The sequence below is a fragment of the Penicillium chrysogenum genome (assembly GCF_028827035.1).
Source record: "Penicillium chrysogenum strain IBT 35668 chromosome Unknown utg000001l_segment0_segment0, whole genome shotgun sequence".
Taxonomy (NCBI): domain Eukaryota; kingdom Fungi; phylum Ascomycota; class Eurotiomycetes; order Eurotiales; family Aspergillaceae; genus Penicillium; species Penicillium chrysogenum.
The window spans coordinates 6548562-6567922 of record NW_026622749.1 but is presented as its reverse complement, the minus strand read 5'-3'; the positions used below and the strand labels follow the sequence as shown (position 1 = coordinate 6567922).

The 19361-nt window shown below is 50.4% G+C and overlaps 9 protein-coding genes across 9 annotated transcripts; 4 read left to right on the top strand and 5 right to left on the bottom strand.

The window, feature by feature from the left end:
• Positions 1-560: 560 nt before the first annotated feature.
• N7489_002610 (PEX28-32 family peroxisomal membrane protein) lies at positions 561-2223 on the top strand (the record flags this gene model as incomplete). The annotated part of the gene is made up of 3 exons (XM_056708365.1): positions 561-694; positions 759-890; positions 942-2223. 3 exons carry the CDS (start codon positions 561-563, stop codon positions 2221-2223), a joined length of 1548 nt encoding a protein of 515 aa, XP_056572667.1.
• Positions 2224-2378: 155 nt separating this feature from the next.
• On the bottom strand, positions 2379-3164 carry N7489_002609 (nucleolar protein 16; the record flags this gene model as incomplete). The annotated part of the gene is made up of 2 exons (XM_056708364.1): positions 3013-3164; positions 2379-2952 (listed from the first exon to the last, which is right to left on the bottom strand). The coding sequence occupies exons 1-2, from the start codon at positions 3138-3140 to the stop codon at positions 2379-2381; spliced, it is 702 nt and encodes a 233-aa protein (XP_056572666.1). The 5' UTR covers positions 3141-3164.
• A 212-nt stretch (positions 3165-3376) lies between these two features.
• On the top strand, positions 3377-4764 carry N7489_002608 (Zn(2+) transporter YKE4; the record flags this gene model as incomplete). Its single annotated transcript, XM_056708363.1, has 4 exons — positions 3377-3511; positions 3563-3713; positions 3763-4678; positions 4749-4764. 4 exons carry the CDS (start codon positions 3377-3379, stop codon positions 4762-4764), a joined length of 1218 nt encoding a protein of 405 aa, XP_056572665.1.
• Positions 4765-5331: 567 nt separating this feature from the next.
• Positions 5332-6530, bottom strand: N7489_002607 (mannosyltransferase complex subunit MNN9; the record flags this gene model as incomplete). The annotated part of the gene is made up of 2 exons (XM_056708362.1): positions 5332-5352; positions 5415-6530. 2 exons carry the CDS (start codon positions 6528-6530, stop codon positions 5332-5334), a joined length of 1137 nt encoding a protein of 378 aa, XP_056572664.1.
• Positions 6531-7137: 607 nt separating this feature from the next.
• Positions 7138-8360, bottom strand: N7489_002606 (uncharacterized protein; the record flags this gene model as incomplete). Its single annotated transcript, XM_056708361.1, has 5 exons — positions 7138-7557; positions 7605-7878; positions 7932-8087; positions 8145-8154; positions 8210-8360. 5 exons carry the CDS (start codon positions 8358-8360, stop codon positions 7138-7140), a joined length of 1011 nt encoding a protein of 336 aa, XP_056572663.1.
• A 1181-nt stretch (positions 8361-9541) lies between these two features.
• Positions 9542-10822, bottom strand: N7489_002605 (uncharacterized protein; the record flags this gene model as incomplete). The annotated part of the gene is made up of 2 exons (XM_056708360.1): positions 9542-10503; positions 10720-10822. The coding sequence occupies 2 exons, from the start codon at positions 10820-10822 to the stop codon at positions 9542-9544; spliced, it is 1065 nt and encodes a 354-aa protein (XP_056572662.1).
• Positions 10823-14682: 3860 nt separating this feature from the next.
• On the top strand, positions 14683-16046 carry N7489_002604 (tryptophan--tRNA ligase WRS1; the record flags this gene model as incomplete). Its single annotated transcript, XM_056708359.1, has 2 exons — positions 14683-15074; positions 15131-16046. The coding sequence occupies 2 exons, from the start codon at positions 14683-14685 to the stop codon at positions 16044-16046; spliced, it is 1308 nt and encodes a 435-aa protein (XP_056572661.1).
• Positions 16047-16206: 160 nt separating this feature from the next.
• N7489_002603 (uncharacterized protein) lies at positions 16207-16976 on the bottom strand (the record flags this gene model as incomplete). Its single annotated transcript, XM_056708358.1, has 2 exons — positions 16207-16565; positions 16631-16976. The coding sequence occupies 2 exons, from the start codon at positions 16974-16976 to the stop codon at positions 16207-16209; spliced, it is 705 nt and encodes a 234-aa protein (XP_056572660.1).
• Positions 16977-17396: 420 nt separating this feature from the next.
• Positions 17397-19361, top strand: tom70 (putative mitochondrial outer membrane translocase receptor (TOM70); the record flags this gene model as incomplete). Its single annotated transcript, XM_056708357.1, has 4 exons — positions 17397-17568; positions 17613-17690; positions 17741-17820; positions 17868-19361. 4 exons carry the CDS (start codon positions 17397-17399, stop codon positions 19359-19361), a joined length of 1824 nt encoding a protein of 607 aa, XP_056572659.1.

Genomic DNA, 19361 nt, shown 5'->3' with positions numbered 1-19361 from the left:
CTGTGCCAGAGACGCGATCGCAATTGCATTCAGGAGAAGTGCGAGGTCTCAAACCAAGAAATACTTGAGGACCGTCGCGCGACTCTTCCAAATAGCTACCGTTCCATTGCGAGATGTGAAAGAACAATGGCCAAGGTATATGTTCTCTTTGACAAATAAATTTGGGGGGAAGCAGGGTTGCTGGGGCAAGTCTAAGGCGGTAACTAGAAAAAGAAGGTAATTTTGGGGGGGGCAAGTGGATTTAATAACCCCGTCAACAAAGGGGATTCTTTAGATGGGATCGAAGTTGGATGTGAATAATCACAGAGAGGATACACGGAGATATATATTAAGAAAAACAAGAGAAAAAAAGAAAAAGAAGTCAAAGAGATGTAGGCCAACTTGTTATTTTTTTTTTTAGTGTGAACTATCGAACTTCGAGGGCCCCCTGATGCAAAACAAGATTATGTCAGCCTCTTTCCCCGTTTGATCGGCAGAGCATGTGCTTTGGGCTGTGACAGTTGGAAATTCCCGAGCTTCATTTCAACTTCTTTCTCTTCCCTAAGATCCCATGTCTAATCATGGATGGATTCACAGAGGCTTTAAATGAACCCAAGGTTCCAACAAAACGGAATAGACCTGGTTCCCCAGACAGTTCGCATTCGAGATCTTCCTCTCTATCCAAGAACTCACTACAAGACCGCCTATTTACAAAGTATGCTTGGAATAGATTTCACCCTGGATAGTTCCAATATAGTTCCAATAGCTGACAGCTGCAGGGTTCTCCAACAAGTCATCCCGGACGATGAGGATGAAGCTGATTCATTGGGAGATAAGGCTTTTGCCTCTCCGAAGAAACCGGCTTTCAGTTTGCCTGTAATGGCAAATAATTTCCGTCGCTTTAATGCAAGGTAGGAGTGAAACGCCCGTGATATTATCCACCGAAACTAAAGCAACTACAGAATCGGTGTGGTATTTCTGTTTCAGAGCCGTGTTGAGCAACTATTCACCTGGGATACTCCAACCCATACCATCTCTTTCCTTTTTGTCTATTCTTTCATCTGCCTAGAACCTCATCTCCTTTTGGTTCTGCCCCTAGTGGTTCTATTGCTCTTTATAATGGTGCCAGCCTTTGCGACTCGTCACCCACCACCTCCGAACACCTCGACATCCAGCACTACTCCTTACTACTCATATGATGGACCAGCACTGGCACCAGCCAGGACTATTAAACCAGCGCCAGAGACTTCCAAAGATTTCCTTCGGAACATGCGGGATCTACAGAATTGCATGGCTGATTTCTCAGACGCCCACGATGCGGCTATCTCTGTTATTGCGCCGCTGACGAATTTCTCCAACGAGAAGCTCTCTTCAACCCTATTTCTCGGATGCACAATTGCCATAGTAGTATTGTTTATCAGTGCGCATCTGCTTCCCCTCAAAATTGTGATGCTTGTTGGCGGCAATGCGCTGGTTCTCTCCATCCACCCAACCGTGGGGCAATTCCTCTCCGGTCTGATGCAAGATATGACCGGAGACTCCATAGACACAGACTCGGATGACAATGATGGACTTGCCTCGTCCGTTCCTGCAGACCCATCTGCAGCGATGTCAGCAATGGAAAAACTCGCAGATATCTCCTTGGACACATACCCCGAAGAGCGGGAGGTGGAAATTTTCGAGCTGCAGCACCGGGCCGTAGGAACGTCTGAGTCTGGGTGGGAGAGCTTCTTGTTCAGTCACGCGCCATACGACCCGCTATCACCATCTCGCATCGCGGGGGACCGACCCCGTGGCTGTCGATTCTTTGAGGATGTGCGTGCCCCGCGTGGCTGGGCTTGGAAGAGCAAGAAGTGGGAACTCGACCTAGACTGCCGTGAATGGGTGGTGGAACGCATGATCACCAGTGTTGGGTTCGAGGTCCCGGGCGTAAACGCCGAAGGCAACGCCATTGTTGGAGAAGTCGGTGGTTGGGTTTGGGATTTGCCTCAGACTCGACAGGAGTCAGATGACGATTTGACCTTAGCCTACGGAGACCTGCCTGAGACACAATCTCCTAAGAAGAGTAAGAGCAAGGAGAAGGAGAAGGAGAAAGAGAAGGCGAAATCACGGGATTGGGAGGAAGGGAATGCATCCTACGGGGTGGGAGAATGGAGACGCCGACGATGGGTACGAGTAGTGCAACGAATAAGCCTTCCGCCGGAGGGGGTTGTCACCTACTCGACGCTCAGTAGTAACACCTAAAGAAAACACGAGATAACGAATCCAAACGGCTCAGTCGCCGTCCAATAATATATTTACTTCGGGACACATGCATCCATGTAGACACTTTTAATAAACAGGAAAAGATAAACGCCAGACTCGCCGTAACCAGATGCTCAGAACAAATGAACAAGGCATTACGACTGACTTTTCTTCCACTTGTTGATTCTCCTCCGCAAGTCACCCTCGCTTTGTTGCATAGGATTCAGCTTGCGGTCACGAGCCATAGCAGTGAAATTATCCCCGTGCTTCTCAATCAAACGCTGAGCCCACTCGCCCTCACGCGTGCTCTGGAACCGCGGCTTCTTAGCACGAACAGTCTTGCCCTCCTGATCCGCCTGGCGCTCAAGTTGTTGCACAATAACTGAGTCTGCGAGAGGGTTGCTCTCGCCACTGCCTGCCAAGATGTCGTTCAGAGGGTCGTTGAGCGGGTTGTTGCGTGAGCGCTGGACACCTGCCACTTCCATATTGTCATCGTCGTCGTGGATGACGCGCAGAATTCTGCCAGTCTCAGGATCGCGCTCGACCCGTGTCTCGCCGAGGTCGAGCTTGGCTGCGGCTGCTTTGGCGCTGCCGCGGATGTGGAGAGAGTTCTTGTTCTCGGTCTGGTCCTTGGTTGAGGGGAGGCGTTCGCGGCCACCGGATGGTGCATTCAGCTTGTGCATCAAACCAAGGCGCTGGTAATTTTGTGTCAGGGTCAGATTGCGATCCCTACAGTCGTTAGTGTTTTATATTCCCAGGGTGAGCAAGATATGAGCAAGATATGCATACCAGTTGTCGGCGATGATCTGATTGCCCAGCACATTGATCTTCTTGTGGCCGCTCTTGAGGCGGTTGTCCTTGGCACGGGCCGTGGAGCGCCCAGAACGGGCCTTCTTCTTTTGCAAAACTTTACCCATTGTGAATCGTGAAGTGAGTGTAGATGTCAAATGGGTTCTTCTTCGCTGTAGTCGGCGATAATAAAAAGCGTTATCGAAACTTTTTTTCCCGAGTTTGCAACGTTGGTCTTGGCATGTTTGTTCAGGGTCCCGCGATAAACAATGATAGCGGCTCAGCTGTCCGCGGGTACTTTACCTCCGTGGGCTATACGGAGTATTGCCTGTCACTTTACAGCACTCTGGCCAATTCCTTCGCAATGGCTTCTCGCTTTTTTCCTTCTCGCAGAACAGGAATTGCCCTTGTAGCAGGATGTCTCTTGTTCTCAGCCTTTGCTGCAGCTAATGTTGGCCCCGGAGAGCTCTCCGTGGGCCAGATCGAGGAGCAATTGCAGGTATGCTGTACAACATACTCTGTTCCCTACGTGTAAACTGACCCGTCACAGAGCTGCCCTCTAGTCGAGTCTCTCAATGAGCATAAACGTGCGAACCGCCCAGAGACCACCAGCTTGACATCGAAGATCTTCTCTGTCCTCTTCCCGAGCACCCCAGCCGTGAACGCGCTTCTGGCAACTTTGTACATCTCTGGTCCACCCAGTAAGTCTTCCACTCAGTACCTGTAATAGGTATCTGCTAACAGCTCTAGACTTCCTCCTGGCACTATGCCCACCAAACATCGACCCCTCCTCGCTGTCAGTGATGGTCGCATTTGCCGTCGGCGGCTTGCTTGGTGACACGCTATTCCACCTACTCCCCGAGATCTTCGTCGGTGAAGCCTCCCCGGACCATGTGAGCTTCGTCATGGTTGAACCAAACAAGAACCTCCTTCTCGGCTTGGGAATCATGGTCGGGTTCTTCACCTTTGTCGCAATGGACAAAACCCTACGTATCGCGACTGGCGGCGAGGGCGGCCATGACCACTCACACAACCACGCGCACGCGGAACCAGTCGATGCAGTTACATCCGGTGCCGAGACCAAGAAGTCTAGCGGCGAGCTGAAGAAGCGCAAGTCTGCTGCGAAGGAGTCCTCTGATGTCGTTCCCGAGAAGGAAGTCAACCCCAGCGTCAAGCTTGGCGGTTACCTTAACCTCATTGCTGACTTCACCCATAACATCACCGATGGCCTTGCCCTTTCCTCTTCTTTCTATGCCTCGCCTACCATCGGCGCGACGACTACTGTGGCTGTCTTCTTCCACGAAATCCCCCATGAAGTCGGTGACTTTGCTCTGCTTATTCAGTCCGGCTTCTCGAAGCGCAAGGCCATGGGCGCGCAATTTGTTACCGCTATTGGTGCGTTCCTGGGCACCATTATTGGAATTGCCGTTCAGGAGTTTGGTGGCAACGGGACTATGTTGGATGACACCGAGCCTGCTGGTCTTATGGGAACTAGCCTTTCTTGGGGAGATATGCTTCTTCCGTTCACGGCGGGCACATTCTTGTATGTTGGCACCGTGGCTGTGATTCCGGAGTTGCTGGAGACTGGTAAGGACAAGGGCGTTGAAGTGCGGAAGACTATCACCCAGTTTTTGGCTGTTGCTCTTGGGGCCGGCATTATGCTTGCGTAAGTACATGTTTCTCTTTTTGCCACCGCAAGACTCCGATGGTACAATTATCGCTGACACACTTTATAGTATTTCTTGGGATTGATTTAGTTGTATTGGGGTTGGTGTATGCCGATGTACACCGGCAATATCATACTCCCAGCACTGTTGAGCCTTGGTGCTACGACAAAGTCCGCGCCTTCGGTTCATTGAAAAAGAGATCTAAGTGACAGCCTGCCTGGCTGGGTAAATAGACCAACACCACGTTCAACCAGATACTATGATGCTTCTTATATATGACCATTTAGATTCATCTTGCACGAATAAATAACCGTTCATTGGAGATGGCAATAGCCACGTTAGAGCCAAAATAAATGCACAAGAATCATCAAGCCAGCAACGCCCCCCTAGAGCTAACTCCTCTCCAACATGGATGAATACCCAGTCATATTCCTTGGTAATACACAGAAGAATGCAAAGACAATTTTGGACTTGGGGAAGCGACTATCCCAAGCACCTATGAAATAATAAAAAGCCTCGACGGGAGAACGCATGCCGAGGTGAATATTGTTAATGAACCTCTCGCATGGCGACGAGAGGCGAGAAAGAGCTCGAGACGCGCACAGCGCAATGTATGCAAGCGAAATAGACGTTAGACGAGGCTGGAAGCCATTTACTCGTTATAATGGTAAACCTGAGAAACATGTCAGCAAAATTATCCCCTTGTCTGCAGACTAGACGAAAGTCGAAACATACGAAGTAATCTGGGAGTCCAATAACCTCATAACCCAGTCTTCGAGCCATCTTCGCGAAACCCTCCGTCTCCACCAAATGGAAGAATGGGAAGGCAGGGAACATGCCACCGTCACGATGAACATCAGCCTTGACCAACAAGGCCGTCCCACCAACACCGTCAAGAGCAAGCATCTTCTTCGGATCGAGCTTCTTCATATCCGGCAAGTGCGCCATCAGGGTACGATACGTCGGCATCTCAGCGTAACCTTCCAAGAGAATCTCATCAGGCCCCATGTTCGCAGCAAGATTCTGCGCAGTCTGGCTATCAACCCAAGAGTTGTAATCATAAGGCCTGACATCCCACTTCTTCTTCGACGAATCGTAATAGCGCTGGAAGCAGTTCGGCACAATGACCGGCTGATCGAAGCCCGTTAGATCCTGAATAAGAGTAGCCGGTGTCTCGACAATGTCACTATCCAACCAGAGGACCCACGACGTCGCGGGCCCGAGCGTTGTAAAGACGAGACTATTTCTCGCACGACTCATTGATTCGCGGCGCTCTTTCTGCGCGGCCATTGCATGGCGGGCCTTCTCACCCTGGGATTTCAATGGCGGCTCGAAGTCTTGGCGGAGGATACTGATACTCGCGAAGCGATTGTCGATTGGTCCGGATTGCGTCTTGGCAATGGCCTTTTCTAGAGCCGCAACTGCGGCGTTGCCCTCGCTTGTCTTTGGTGCAATGAATCCCAGGGAGATCAGCTCGTGCGGATATGTCAGCCTCTCGATGTTATCCCAGTATCCTTGGTAGAAGCGGGCTAGCGGGGTGAGGATGAGGACCCGCTCGCCGTTGGCGACTGAGTCCGGGGTGTTGGTTAGGCTATTCAGGTCGTAGTGGACAACCGGGGGAGCTGCCTTGTAGCCATCGCTTCGGACTGGCTGTGACTTGAAGAATGGTTTTGTGGGTGGGGAGAGAGGGTGTTCGGCGGCGTTTTCCTGGCGCTGTTGGGAGCTAGCGGATGCGGAGGATGCGGAGGGTGTCGATGGGGAGAGCATGAAACATATGAAGCCAAATGCCAGCAGAGCTGCTAGCACCAGGCTAATTGGGCTCGTGCGGCGCATGGAGCGTGCAACGGCCATGGCCGACCAGCTTTAAATGTTAAATTGGAGAGATTGAGACGTGTCGCTATCCGAGTGAAACAGTTGACGTTTGGCTTGCGGAAATGCCTCAGGCACCAAGCAACCAGACTCAACCTTGCCTCAATTCCTCCCCTGGTGACGACTACGGGAAAGTAATTTTGACGTGAAGGAGATTAGAATCAAGAGAACAGCTAGGATAATCGATAACTTTTATTCTTTGTCCTGTCCGGAAAGAGACAATCCAAGACAACCCATGTCACCTCACTATCAAGGACCCTTCCACAGCGGTCGAGAATCTGCGGCGGTCGAGATCACAACTCCAGCTCCAGGGCTGCATGGTCCAATTACGAATGGGGATTCGTTCGGGCTTTGAAAAATCTCCGTGTTCGCGGAATACTCCAAGGAGGGTCCCGAAGAGTCTCATCGCCGAATGCGGCCTGTCACATAGTACATTCCTGATCACGGATTACCCCCAACCCACGATTAACTTTCCTCAGGGGCAATGAATAAAGCATAAAACAATGGGTATGTTCTTCTAATTAAGTATCTATCCATGAGACTTCTCTATATGTGCAATCATTTTGGGTTCGTGTAGACCATGAAGAAGTTAGGGCAGGGTACGCATCACACCCTCGAATGCAACCAGAGCCATCGCATTCGCCGGGAACGCCCTAAGAAAGCATGGCACGAAGCCCCGCCAGTACCCTCTCCACCCACGCTCACGCCATACGGCAACCGCAGCGTCCTTCCAGCCGCGGAATTGTCGCTTGCCGTCATTCATCGCTCCACCCATGGGGTCAGTCATAAGACGCTGCTTAACGACATCGGACGGGTAGGAAGTAAGCCAGAAGCACTGGGCGGAGATACCACCTGCCCAGAAATTGATTGCGGGGGCGGACAATGTAGTGTTCTTTTTGAAGTAGCGAGTCAGGACGTCATAGGAGCCCCACCAGAAGAAGAAAAAGGAGCGGAAGAAGATCGTCGCGCAGAGGCCGCGGTATAGCCCGCTGATGCCATGAGTGCGAATCTATCCATGTTAGTTGCTGCGTACATTATGTAGGCATTGGAACTCACCATCTTGCGCATACAGTCGATCGGCCCGCTGTACATGCGCTTCGATTTGTCCGCGGCGTATTGCACTTGCAGGCGTGCCTTGACGTGTTCGACTGGGGCCGCGATGAAACTGACCGTTGTACCGGCCATGATACCTGCAATGCCATGTCCGAAACTAGGAAGGGTTGCGAGGTCTGGCTGGTAGCGGGAGAGGGGAAGGTAGGGGCGGATGTGAGGTTTCGAGAAGACATTTTCGAGTAGTAATCGGCGATATAGAGTCAAGGAACCCAGCATACTGCAGACAAATCAGAACTATTCATCCCCACGGCCTAATAGCGGAACACTTACACAGAGTCCATCATCATCCATCCGACCAGCGGCGGCGTGGCTCCCTTATAAAACCCTTGTAATCCTTCCTTTCGCAAAGTCTGCAACGAGCAATCCAACGGTCCCCGGAACTGCACATCTTTGCTAGTCTGCAGGCGAACCTTGACGGTGTCGAATCTGTGGAATTTCGTTAACAATCGGCCCAAGGTGAAGTATGTAGTTGGTTATGCATACGGATGGCCAACTATGAAAACAGAATTAGCTTCAACCCCAAATAAAAGCACAAAAATACGACCTACCACTGAGCTTCGCAATGCCTGAAAAAACACCCGCCACAAAACCCTTGTAATTCGACTTCGAGGTCCCGGACTGAGCAAGCGCGTTTTCCGCCTTCTGTTGACCCGTCACATCAGGCGGCGAAACAGGTAAAGGCGCCGGCGTCGATGACATCGTCCAAGAACCCCAGGTATTTCCTCCAATCCCTGATCCTGGATCGCAGATTCAGCGTGTCACTGAATGGACGCCTCGCGGAGATCGTAGGGTGCTCGTGCGCAAGGCGCGGGCGATAAATCAAAATGCGGTGACCGATACCGATAAGGATACGGAGGAGAGTAAATTGGAGTTTCTGGAGATTCTGGGCTGCCAAGGAGGGTTTTCGAAGCTGGGGAGTCTTTTCTGGGGAAACTGGGGTATATATATGACTGTAACTGAGTAAATGAAGAAAATATTATTGAGGGGAGTCTGTTTTAATGAATTTGGGCCCCGCAGATTCCTCTCGGGGAGAGGGAGTGTTCCTCCGAATGGCGGGTGATGCCTGAGGCGCAAATTGGAGGTTGACTTTCGAGCTAGCCCTATATGGAGTAGTAAATCTGGGGATTAACTTTGGGAGTTTGGATATCAACAGATCTTTTATCTGATCTCTATGAAATAAAGTCCGACTTACCCCGGGCCCTACCTCAGAGACAATAGGATAAATCCCAGTGGGGAGCCTGCTAGGGAGAAGTTACAAGATCCAAAATTAGCAAAGATAAAAAGCCATCTCTCAGAGGTACTCTACCTATATAGATACGGGCAACACTGAAGGCTCGGCGGACTCCAAATGAAGCGGATATAGATCCGAGTCAAACTGCTGAACCAACATGCCCACCACACCTCCGACATTAGCCCTCTACAATCTATAACCATCAGGATTGGAAGGAGCACATAGTGTCAACTAGGTAGCCGTTACTGTCAAACCAAGAAAAGAGAACTACAATATAATGTTTGATATCGAAAGTTTATGCTTGGCTTTCACTAGGATATGCCAAGGTCTGAGACTGGACTAAAACGGGGTATATGATTTAGATACATGATGTCGTGATGCAAGATCAACCGCAGTAATGGCCGAGGCCGAGGATGTTGACCATGGAGTGAGAATGAAGAGAATGCGAGAAGTAAAAAGAGATAAAAACAAAAGGTCCCATGCACACTGTATCAGCCTTGTGGGGTGAGCTCATTTTGTTCCAGAACACCAAAAAGCAGATATAAGATAAACAAGCACGAAAGAAAAGTTCCAAGGAGATCCCACTTGTCTAATGGATAATAAACAGGAACAACATTTTGATGCAAACCCGGTGTGTGGGATAGGTCTATTACCGGCCCTTGGCGGGCTTTCGAGCCATCTGCCGAGCCTTCTCCTCGTAGGCAATAAGCTTCTCCACCAGCTCAGCCGGAGGGCCGGAGTTCTTTGGCACATCTCGTGGAGTCCGCTCGGATGTATTGTTCATCGAGCCGTGGGCGAGATAGTCGCCTGCCTCTAGTGCCAGGGGCGTAACAGGGCCCGGGCTGACTAGAGGATCCAAACGGGGTGCTGAGGGACCCTGGTGGACCCCCTCGATGAACTCACGGTACTGCCACACCATGTCGCGTGACCCGGCCGTCGTGCGGTAGGTAGGCTGTCGAGATTGGCGAGGAGATGGAGGTTGTGAAGTGGCATTGTGGGAAGTACTGCTCGACTGATATACGGCAGGATGGAACCGGGGCAGGCTGCCGAGATGGAAGTTCTGGGTTTGCTTTGCCTTGGATGGGTTCTGGGTCCGAGAGCGAGTTGGTTGAGGAGAGTTTGAGCGTCGTGGAGACATTATTGGCGAGGCAGCCGGGGAGTAGTAAGGTGAATTATCGGAACGCATCCTTGTTGAGGATGGTGAGGGCCGTGATGGATACCGGCCGCGACGGGAAGGTCGGATTGGTGGGATTTGTCGGGACTTGGCGGATTGGGATGCACGTTCCCAATCGTCAAAATAAGAGTCGTGGTCGAATCGACCGGTGAGTGGTGTCACTGGAAGATCCTCGTATATTGGACCAGGACGCCTTGGGATGGGAATGGGTCTTGTGGATGAGGATAAGGTAAGCGAGTCAAAAGCGTCGATCGGAATGGTGTCCGGATAACGGGGCCGACGAGGTGGCGAAGGGGGAGTATAAGTAGATGAGGTGGCTGTCAGATCTCGTAGGGAGGACAGTGACACAGGTGTGGGGTAGCCGTGTTTAGTGATCAGGCTTTCAAGATGATCTCTTGGTTGGAATGCTGAGCGTCGGTGCGAGGCCGATGATAGGCCTAAAATTTAATTAGCATGGGAATGAGCATGCCACACGTGTTTAGCGAAGAATGTATGAAATGAATCGCGATAGCCGACAGAATATGTTTTTAATATATGAGGAGAGTTTGAGAATATAGAATCGGCAGGGGGGTTGTAGGCCAATGGTGGAAGAGTGGGAAAGACACCCGGAACGGAAGATAATCATCAAAACGGGTATGTATTGAGCCACTTACTCGGGGAAAACGAACTGCTACGTGATGAGGGGTAGAGGGAAGATGAAGAAGAAGATGAAGAGGAAAATGAAAAGGGGGAATCTGAGGGAGACCGTTTGCGCATCTGTTGGTTTTTTCTTCCCGGTTAGTGTGTGCATTAAGCACTTGCGGGGGAAACTCCACCCAAATATTAAGAATAGAACAAAAGAAATTGCAACAAAACAGACAAGAGAAAAGAACTGAATTAAAATGAAAAGAAAATATGAAGATAATGATAATGATAGTAAAAAAAACAATATAAAGGAAATTATCTTACCCTTCAATGAGTCCGAGGACTCCGATGGCCTCACATTCAGGGCTCTTTCAAGGCCAGAACCAAGGTCGGCGGGGACGGGATGACGAATGTGCCGCTTCCAAAGTGGAGCTGCCTTTAGATCTCCCAGTAACCTTGGAAGAGGGAAATTGGACGAAATGTGAGGGAAAGAAAAAGAACAGAACTACAGAGCACAGGAAATGCTCTTCTTAAAATCTCCGGGCCAGGCACCTGTGAAACCAGTATTTCACCCAGGTACATCTCTCTCCACGCGCAACCGCCCGGTGACCCTGCTCTTTCCAAAGGACTCGAGAAAATAAAAATAACAAAAATAGTGACTTCTTCATATCAAAATCAAGTTAATCCAGTTTTTGATCTAGCGAGAGTGGGCGCCCAGAGTGAAAATGGGTGAAGATCCCCGTCCAGTCGCAAGTGATTGACCGGGGTGTCATGCGTCGACCTGGTCATCTCTGATTCGCACGCGTCTTGACTCAACACAGTGACGTCTCAACTACCGACTCATGTCATCCGTCGACATCCTTCTGCTAAAGCTAATCTATCCCTAAGGTGGATGGGAGATTCCATCCAGCCAACCAGCATCCGTGTTGCCTGGTCCGTCACATCACCCGACACCTATCAATACGCGTGGAGGGAGGGAACCATTGACCCTGATTGGCTGGTGCACTGGGCTGAACCTCCTTATAACGTATTCTAGGTGCTTGATACAACCTCATGATGGCCTGGGTGTGTGCATGTCTGTGATTCCTGTCCAAGCTCCCGACTCATCCAGCTACCCCATTGCCGGAACAGTGACGCATTTGGTTGCAAGGCTGCAGAATTGGATATCTTTAGAACAGGCTTAGACCCTATATTCAGATGAGGTATTTTATCCTATCTTTGTGCTGGGTGAACCATGATCCCCTAGAAAGAGTGACATCTGAACAATGCGATGACCTACTGGAATCACGGATGAACTAATAATAAGGGCACAAAAAGCAAATTGGGCCAAGCTACCCATTAGACTTGATTGGGCTAGCTGCAGAATGGGCTGGCTTCGGTTTCATTACCGCGTAATTTGAGTTCATATATGCCTAGAGCTGATCTTCTTCACCTCATCCACTCAAATATAGGTATTTTAAAATCAAACAACCGGGGGGGATTCTAGACTAGCGAATGATATATTGGTATTAACCAGCATACCTACCATTCCTAATTCTGGAAAGTAAATTCGAGGTCGTATTAAGTTTCGGTAGCTTTGCCACTCTGCCCCTGCATACTGTGAGTTCTGCACCCTCTTGGACCTTTCTGCTGTACTCTGTACTACGCGAAGAAGGTGAAACTTACTAGCGAGGAGTCTATGGTCCGAATTCAAATTCAAGTCCAAGTTCATGGCAAAAAAGGGATTTATGAGACCATAGCTTCGGCTCCTCGCCCCCACCACGGAAATTATCTGACGTAGTGAAACCCTGGAACCCCATTCGGGATATATCCCAGTCTCAGAAATAAATGAAAGACCCTGGACTGAACAAAGTACGCAAAGTAAACGGGTCTCATCTCCCACGGCCTCACCCAACACGACAAAGCTACGTGTGAACTGGACTTCTTTGAAATCCTCATGGTCCCAAATGTTGATATCAAATTCTGGGCCAACTCTTTCTCCCTCATACAGCGAACTATGGATGACCTATCCCGCCCTTATCAGGGCAAAACTAAAAAAAAGGATGAAAAATAAAAAACGACTAGCATCTGCAGCAGACCGGAAAGACAAGCTTACCGACATAATCTCAAACATGAGTGGCCCACACATCCGACGGAGTCTGTTACTTCGTTATCATGCCCTGGTACCAACCAACACCCCCACCCAATTATACGCAGTACAGTCGGTTGATCTCGGCATCGTGGAGATCTTCTCGATGGCCCGGCATAAGAGGGTTTTGCCTGTCGCATACAGTGGCTTGCAGGCCCATCAAATAAGGCGTGCTTAGCGGCGGCTTGCTGCATGGAGTTTCGGGTCGAGGGAATCCTATAGTGGGATGGCTCGATGCGGGTGCACGGGGCAAGGCGGGTGGTTGGTGGGTTGGTAAGTGTTTACTGTGAGCTAGAAAAGTACGCTGATATACTCCACTCTGTACGGAGTATATCACATCAGACTTGGTCTGGGAGTATTGGGTGGGCAGTATGCGGGAAGCCGGGGTGTCCTAGCAGAGTATCTTCTTTCTGTCCGAGAGGAATTACGGAGCAATCCTTGGATCATGCTGACTCGAGACCGGCGCTTTTTCCGAGGCTGAACATAACACCGCGCCAGTGGAACCTCACAAAATGCCCAAGCCATGCCAGCGTTCAATAGACATCGAAGGAGGTTGGATACTCCCGTAGCGGGGGGATTCGGGTGGATATCCATCAATCGCATTCTGACCGTCTGGTTGATAGCTCTGATTCACAAACACCAAAGACGGTCTCAAGAATAGTATAAGCAACCAATCATACTACTATCCGATATCAGTTAAATTGCTTTTTTGAATATGCAATGGATAACATACCATCGACATACTTACTCCATGCGAGAAAAAGATACCCTATAGGTTTGTTGTTCTAGTCATACACACGCATTGTACTCGAGACACTTGTCATGAGAGCATGAGGTCCACAATAGCTTTGGGCAATGATCACCAAGGTCATGACGATCCTACATCGGCGAGGATAAGATGCAGGATAGACAGAGGGTTACTAATTCTGGATCCTATGCTGTTGACTGCTGCTCGGAATTCCAAAGTGGAAATCACATTCCGGTGTGTATCAAGCGGTAGCTGGTTTTTTTCCTGCGGAATTTGTTACGAATTAATGGAAAAGAATGTTGGTCTTAAAACATAGGATCGGCGCTGGAAAGGGAACGTCATGAGATTGTGACCCAACTGGCTATTCATGGTCTTGGGAATGGTGTCTAAATGATACGATCAACTGGTAAGAAGTTATTACTCTTCTGGGGGCTTTGAGTAGCCTATACCCCATGCTCGAGGTAAGGCTACCTGACACGGGCAGGCGCTTGCAGTGGGAAGTACATTTTTTTAACAATCTAACCTGTATGGCTAATGTTGTTGAGTCCTTTGCACGAGGTTAGACTTCCTATATCAGTCGATGAAAGCCAAACTTCTTCAAGTCTCTATGTAATATGCGGGATGTTGAAACGCTCCATATTTCGTGCATAGTATTAACTATGGGATGTAGAGGTAAAGATTTGATCTCTGTTCGTTAACAAAAAATCCGCTCGAAGCCCTGGACGAAAATATACTTCCGGCAAGTTGCTCTTGATGCACTCTACCACTAAATATATACTTTGAATGCAATGCATAAATACTGGAGATGTCTACCTCATCAAATGAGAGTCTCACACTTTTATCGACTCAAATTTGATTGAACAAGAAAGCATCAAGAAGCACAAAGGAAGGCTTTGGCGGGGTTAGGCCCGGTCACCTGATATTGTATAAAGCGGACCAATCAGAGCGCCCACTGATAGCGGATTTCTGACTCATCCCGCGATATTGGAAGATTACAGAGGGGCAATAGAAGAAATTCGGGACTTCCTCAACCATAAAATAAGGTGAGAACCGGCCTTTGACTTGTGCAATTGAAAAATTGAAATTGACCAGTTCATAACAGACGAAGAAGCAACCATGGCCAACGAAGCGATCCAGCCTCCGGCGCTCAACTCGTTGAGCATCGACGAGAAAACCACAGACGGCAAGGCCGTTGGCCAGATCGTGACGCCCTTCGATGTCTCCGGTGGGGTTGACGAAACTGGAAAGCTGTTGCCAGTCGACTATGAGAAGCTCACGAGGGAGTTTGGCGCCACACCCATCAATGCCGCTCTATTGGAGCGCTTTGAGAAAGTGACTGGCCACCGGCCACACCGTTTCATGCGCCGGAGTATCGTGTTCAGTCACCGTGATCTGTCAAAAATTTTGGATAAGCATGAGAAGGGCGAGCCATTCTTCCTCTACACTGGTCGTGGGCCCAGTAGCGACAGCATGCACGTTGGACACACCGTGCCGTTCGAGTTCACCAAGTATGTTTAGTCTCGATGACCACCTGGGTATATACCGGGAACTAATTCAATTATAGATGGCTCCAGGATGTCTTCGATGTTCCCCTCGTTATCATGATGACTGACGACGAGAAGTTTATGCACTCTCAGAAGATCGAGATTGAGGACTCCAAGAGATACACAAAAGCAAACGCCAAGGATATCATTGCTGTTGGGTTCGATATGAAGAAGACTTTTATCTTCAGTGATTTCGAATTCATTGGTGGTGCTTTCTATGAGAACATGTGCCGGATGGCAAAGAGAATTACAATCAACCAGGTCAAGGGCACATTCGGGTTTAACGACAGCAACAACATTGGCGAGTTCCACTTCTGTGCCACCCAGTCCGCCGCAGCCTTCTCTACCAGTTTCCCCCACATCTTCGGCACCGAGAAGAAAAAGGTCGCATCGATTCCTTGTTTGATTCCATGCGCCATTGACCAAGACCCCTACTTCCGCCAATGCCGCGAACACGCAGAGAAAATGAAGTTCAAGAAGCCTTCTCTCATCCACTCTATCTTCCTTCCCGCCCTTCAGGGTCCTGGATCCAAGATGTCCGCCAGTGTCGACAGTTCCGCCATTTTCATGAACGATACGCCCAACAAGATCAAGAACAAGATCAACAAGCACGCTTTCTCAGGTGGCCAGGACACCGCAGAGTTGCAGCGCGAGCTGGGCGGCAACAGCAAGGTCGATATTCCATTCCAGTACTTGACATTCTTCCTTGAGGATGATGAGGAGCTTGAGCGCATCCGCACCGATTACGAGAGTGGAAAGATGATGACCGGCGAGATCAAGCAGAAGTGTATCGCTGAGCTTCAGGCTTATGTCCAAGGGTTCCAGGAGCGCAGGGCACAGGTTACGGATGAGGTCATGGCCGAGTACATGCGCCCTCGCCCTCTGGAGTGGAAGGGGAATCCCAACCCAGTAGTGGTCGAGAAGGCTAAGAAATAAGCCTGGAGAGGAAGCATTTTCCGGAGCAATAAAGTTCAAAAAATACGTATTATTTCATAGCCTTCTCATCAATTTACCAATACCATTCAAAGCTCGACTAGTCACGTATGTACCCATCGAAATAGTAGCATAGATACACACTCTGTGATATGGGAAATTCTTACTTGGTTATGATCTGGCCTCGAATGAACCCCCTTACGCCGTTGCTCAACCAACACAACTCGCCATCCACAAGCTCATCCCGGGATATGGTGTGTTCTAGACAGAAACCCTGTGATAATGCGTACCTCCGTGTTGTACCTGCATTGCCGCCGCTGCTCAGCGGGGGCGTGATCCACATATGGTCCCGCAGGAAGTACGGTGTAGTGATGCTGCCTTCCATAACTTCGTCATTTGGATTCACAACCAGTACCTCCGCAGAGTCTGTCGGTGAATTGATTCCCGCTCTCAGCCGTGCAGCCATGTAGTCATCACGCGCGGTGGTTTTATGTGTGGTGAATCCGGAAGGAATTGTTGATTCTGTATCGACATAGACGCGCCATACCGGGGGTCTGGGTTCGTGTGTAGAGAGGGAATGAACAAACTCATTAGATCAATGCTCGCTGTTGCGTTCGCCTCAACTCTCGCCTTCCCTTGGCTGTTCACTACAACCCGAAGCCTCCATGCTTTGCTTCTGTCTGCAATTGATGAGTCGAGGAACTCCTCAAAGCTTTGCAAGTCTTGTTGCAGCCAGGTTAGGGCCCCGTTCCATTGGAAATGAGCCGCAGCAGCTATGAGCCGGTCCTGGTGATAGGCGAGGAGGTAGTAGGGAGATTTGTGAGGATCAGGATAGCTAGATGCATGGCGACAGGCTGCATCTGGAAGGCCCGGGTCAAAACGAAGGGAGGAAATGATCTCGAAGGATTGTGGACTTGAAGAGGTCTCGGTCATTTTTGCGAAAGTCAATGGCTTACTGTCGTTGCTGTAGTCACGAAGTCAGTCTTGTTAAATATTAGATGAATCCACACGACGATTGCTTCGGATGCAATTCGAAGAAGAAGAAGGGAAGAATACAAAAAGCCCCGACGAGCCAACTCTGTTCAATCCGGACATTTGGTGTGGAGAACTTGCGTGTTACCGGCGCAGCGCGCGTGATTGGCCGGCCCGGCCAGCGGAAACCCTTGACTTTTCCTCTGAGCTTCATCATTCCCGAACTTCCCTATCTCTAACTCCTTCTGTCGAGGTCTGGTTAGTAACCCCTTTGTCTTCCATCTCAGTTTAATTGCGCCTGACTCATCGAATTGAATACTGACATCTGCACATTCGAAGAACTAGCCGCGTCGGTCCCTTTGCCTGGTTCCCTTACACATCATGTCGAACGAATCGCCGTTACCTACGCCCACCCAAAATGTGGTGCTTGACACATCAAAGCTGACCGAGTCATCATCGGCGTCAGTCTGGGATCGCATCACCAACTGGGTCTCAGAAAACAAGGCTGTTGTTTACACCATTGCCGGTGTTGCCGTTGTTGTGACCGGCGCGGGTGTCGTCTACTACCTGAACGACTCCAGCAAAGCCACCCCCCAGCACCAAAGAAGAGCAAGAACCAGCGACGGAAAGAAAAGAAGAAGGCTGAGGAAGAGAAGGCTGCTTCGGTGAAGGAGGGTACGTGTTCTTGTCTAAACGTAGTGATCGTATGACTGACAAGGTTTCAGAGGCTCCCAAAAAGGCAGAGGAGACCGCAGAGGAGCTTCCCGAAGTGGACGAGGCAACCGTTGGACAGCTGTCTGAAGAGGTATGTTAAGCAACGTTCTTTCTCACCACTTTCGCTGACAAGTTAAGACCCGGAACGCCTATGCGGCCAAGCTGAAGGCTGCCGGTAACAAGGCCTACGGAATCAAGGACTACCCCAACGCGATTGAATTGTACGGCAAGGCCATTCTCTGCAAGCCCGACCCCGTCTTCTACTCCAACCGCGCCGCCTGCTACAACGTCCAGTCCAACTGGGAGAAGGTCGTTGAGGACACCAGCGCCGCTCTCGCCATGGATAGCGAATACGTCAAGGCCCTCAACCGAAGAGCCATTGCGTACGAGCACCTCGAAAAGTACAGCGAGGCTCTCCTCGACTTCACAGCCAGCTGCATCATTGATGCCTTCTCCAACGATGTGAGCCGCAACTCGCTCGAACGGTTGCTGAAGAAGGTTGCCGAGAAGAAGAGCCAGGCTATTCTGGAGGCGCGCACCAAAAAGCTGCCCAGTGCCACCTTTGTCTCCAACTACCTCCAAAGCTTCCGTCCCCAGGCCCTGCCCGAAGGATTGGAGGAGTCGGTTGAGTTGAGCGAGGAGTCCGGCAAGGGTCAGCTGCGCAAGGGTCTCATCGCTATGGGCAAGAAGACTGCCGATGGCTACGAAGAGGCTGCTACCGCTTTCGGGAAGGCACTTGAGCTCGGTGAGCTCGGTGAATTTGAAGGATTGGCCCTGAACATGCGAGCCACCTTCACCTACCTCGGTGGTAACGCTACTGGCGCCTTGGTCGACCTGGACAAGAGTGTCGAATTGTCACCTTCCCTGGTTCAAAGCTACATCAAGCGCGCCAGCTTGCACCTGGAGCTTGGTAACAAGGACGCTGCGGCCGACGACTTCGAGCTTGCCATTACTCACAACAAGGACGACCCCGATATCTACTACCACCGTGCCCAGCTGCACTTCATCCTGACCGAGCTTGCCGAGGCCGCCAAGGACTACCAGAAGTCCATTGACCTCGACCGTTCCTTCATTTACTCTCACATCCAGCTTGGTGTCACGCAATACAAGATGGGCTCCGTTGCCTCGGCGATGGCCACTTTCCGCCGGACAGTAAAGAACTTCGAGGAAGTCCCCGATGTCTACAACTACTACGGCGAGCTTCTGCTTGACCAGCAGAACTACTCCGAGGCCATTGAGAAGTTTGACAAGGCTGTTGAGATGGAGAAGCAGAGCAAGCCCATGGGCATCAACGTCCTGCCCCTGATCAACAAGGCTCTTGCTCTGTTCCAGTGGAAGCACGACTTCCAGGAGGCCGAGAACCTCTGCCAGAAGGCTCTTATCATTGACCCCGAGTGCGACATTGCCGTTGGAACCATGGCCCAGCTTCTCCTCCAGCAGGGCAAGGTCTCCCAGGCTCTCAAGTACTTCGAGCGCGCTGCTGAGCTGGCTCGCACCGAGGCTGAGATCATCAATGCCATCTCCTATGCTGAGGCCACCCGCACCCAGTTGGAGGTTCAGGAGAAGTACCCCCAGCTAGCTGCCCGCCTGAACACCATGGGTGCGATGGGCGGTGGTGCTCCTGGCATGTAA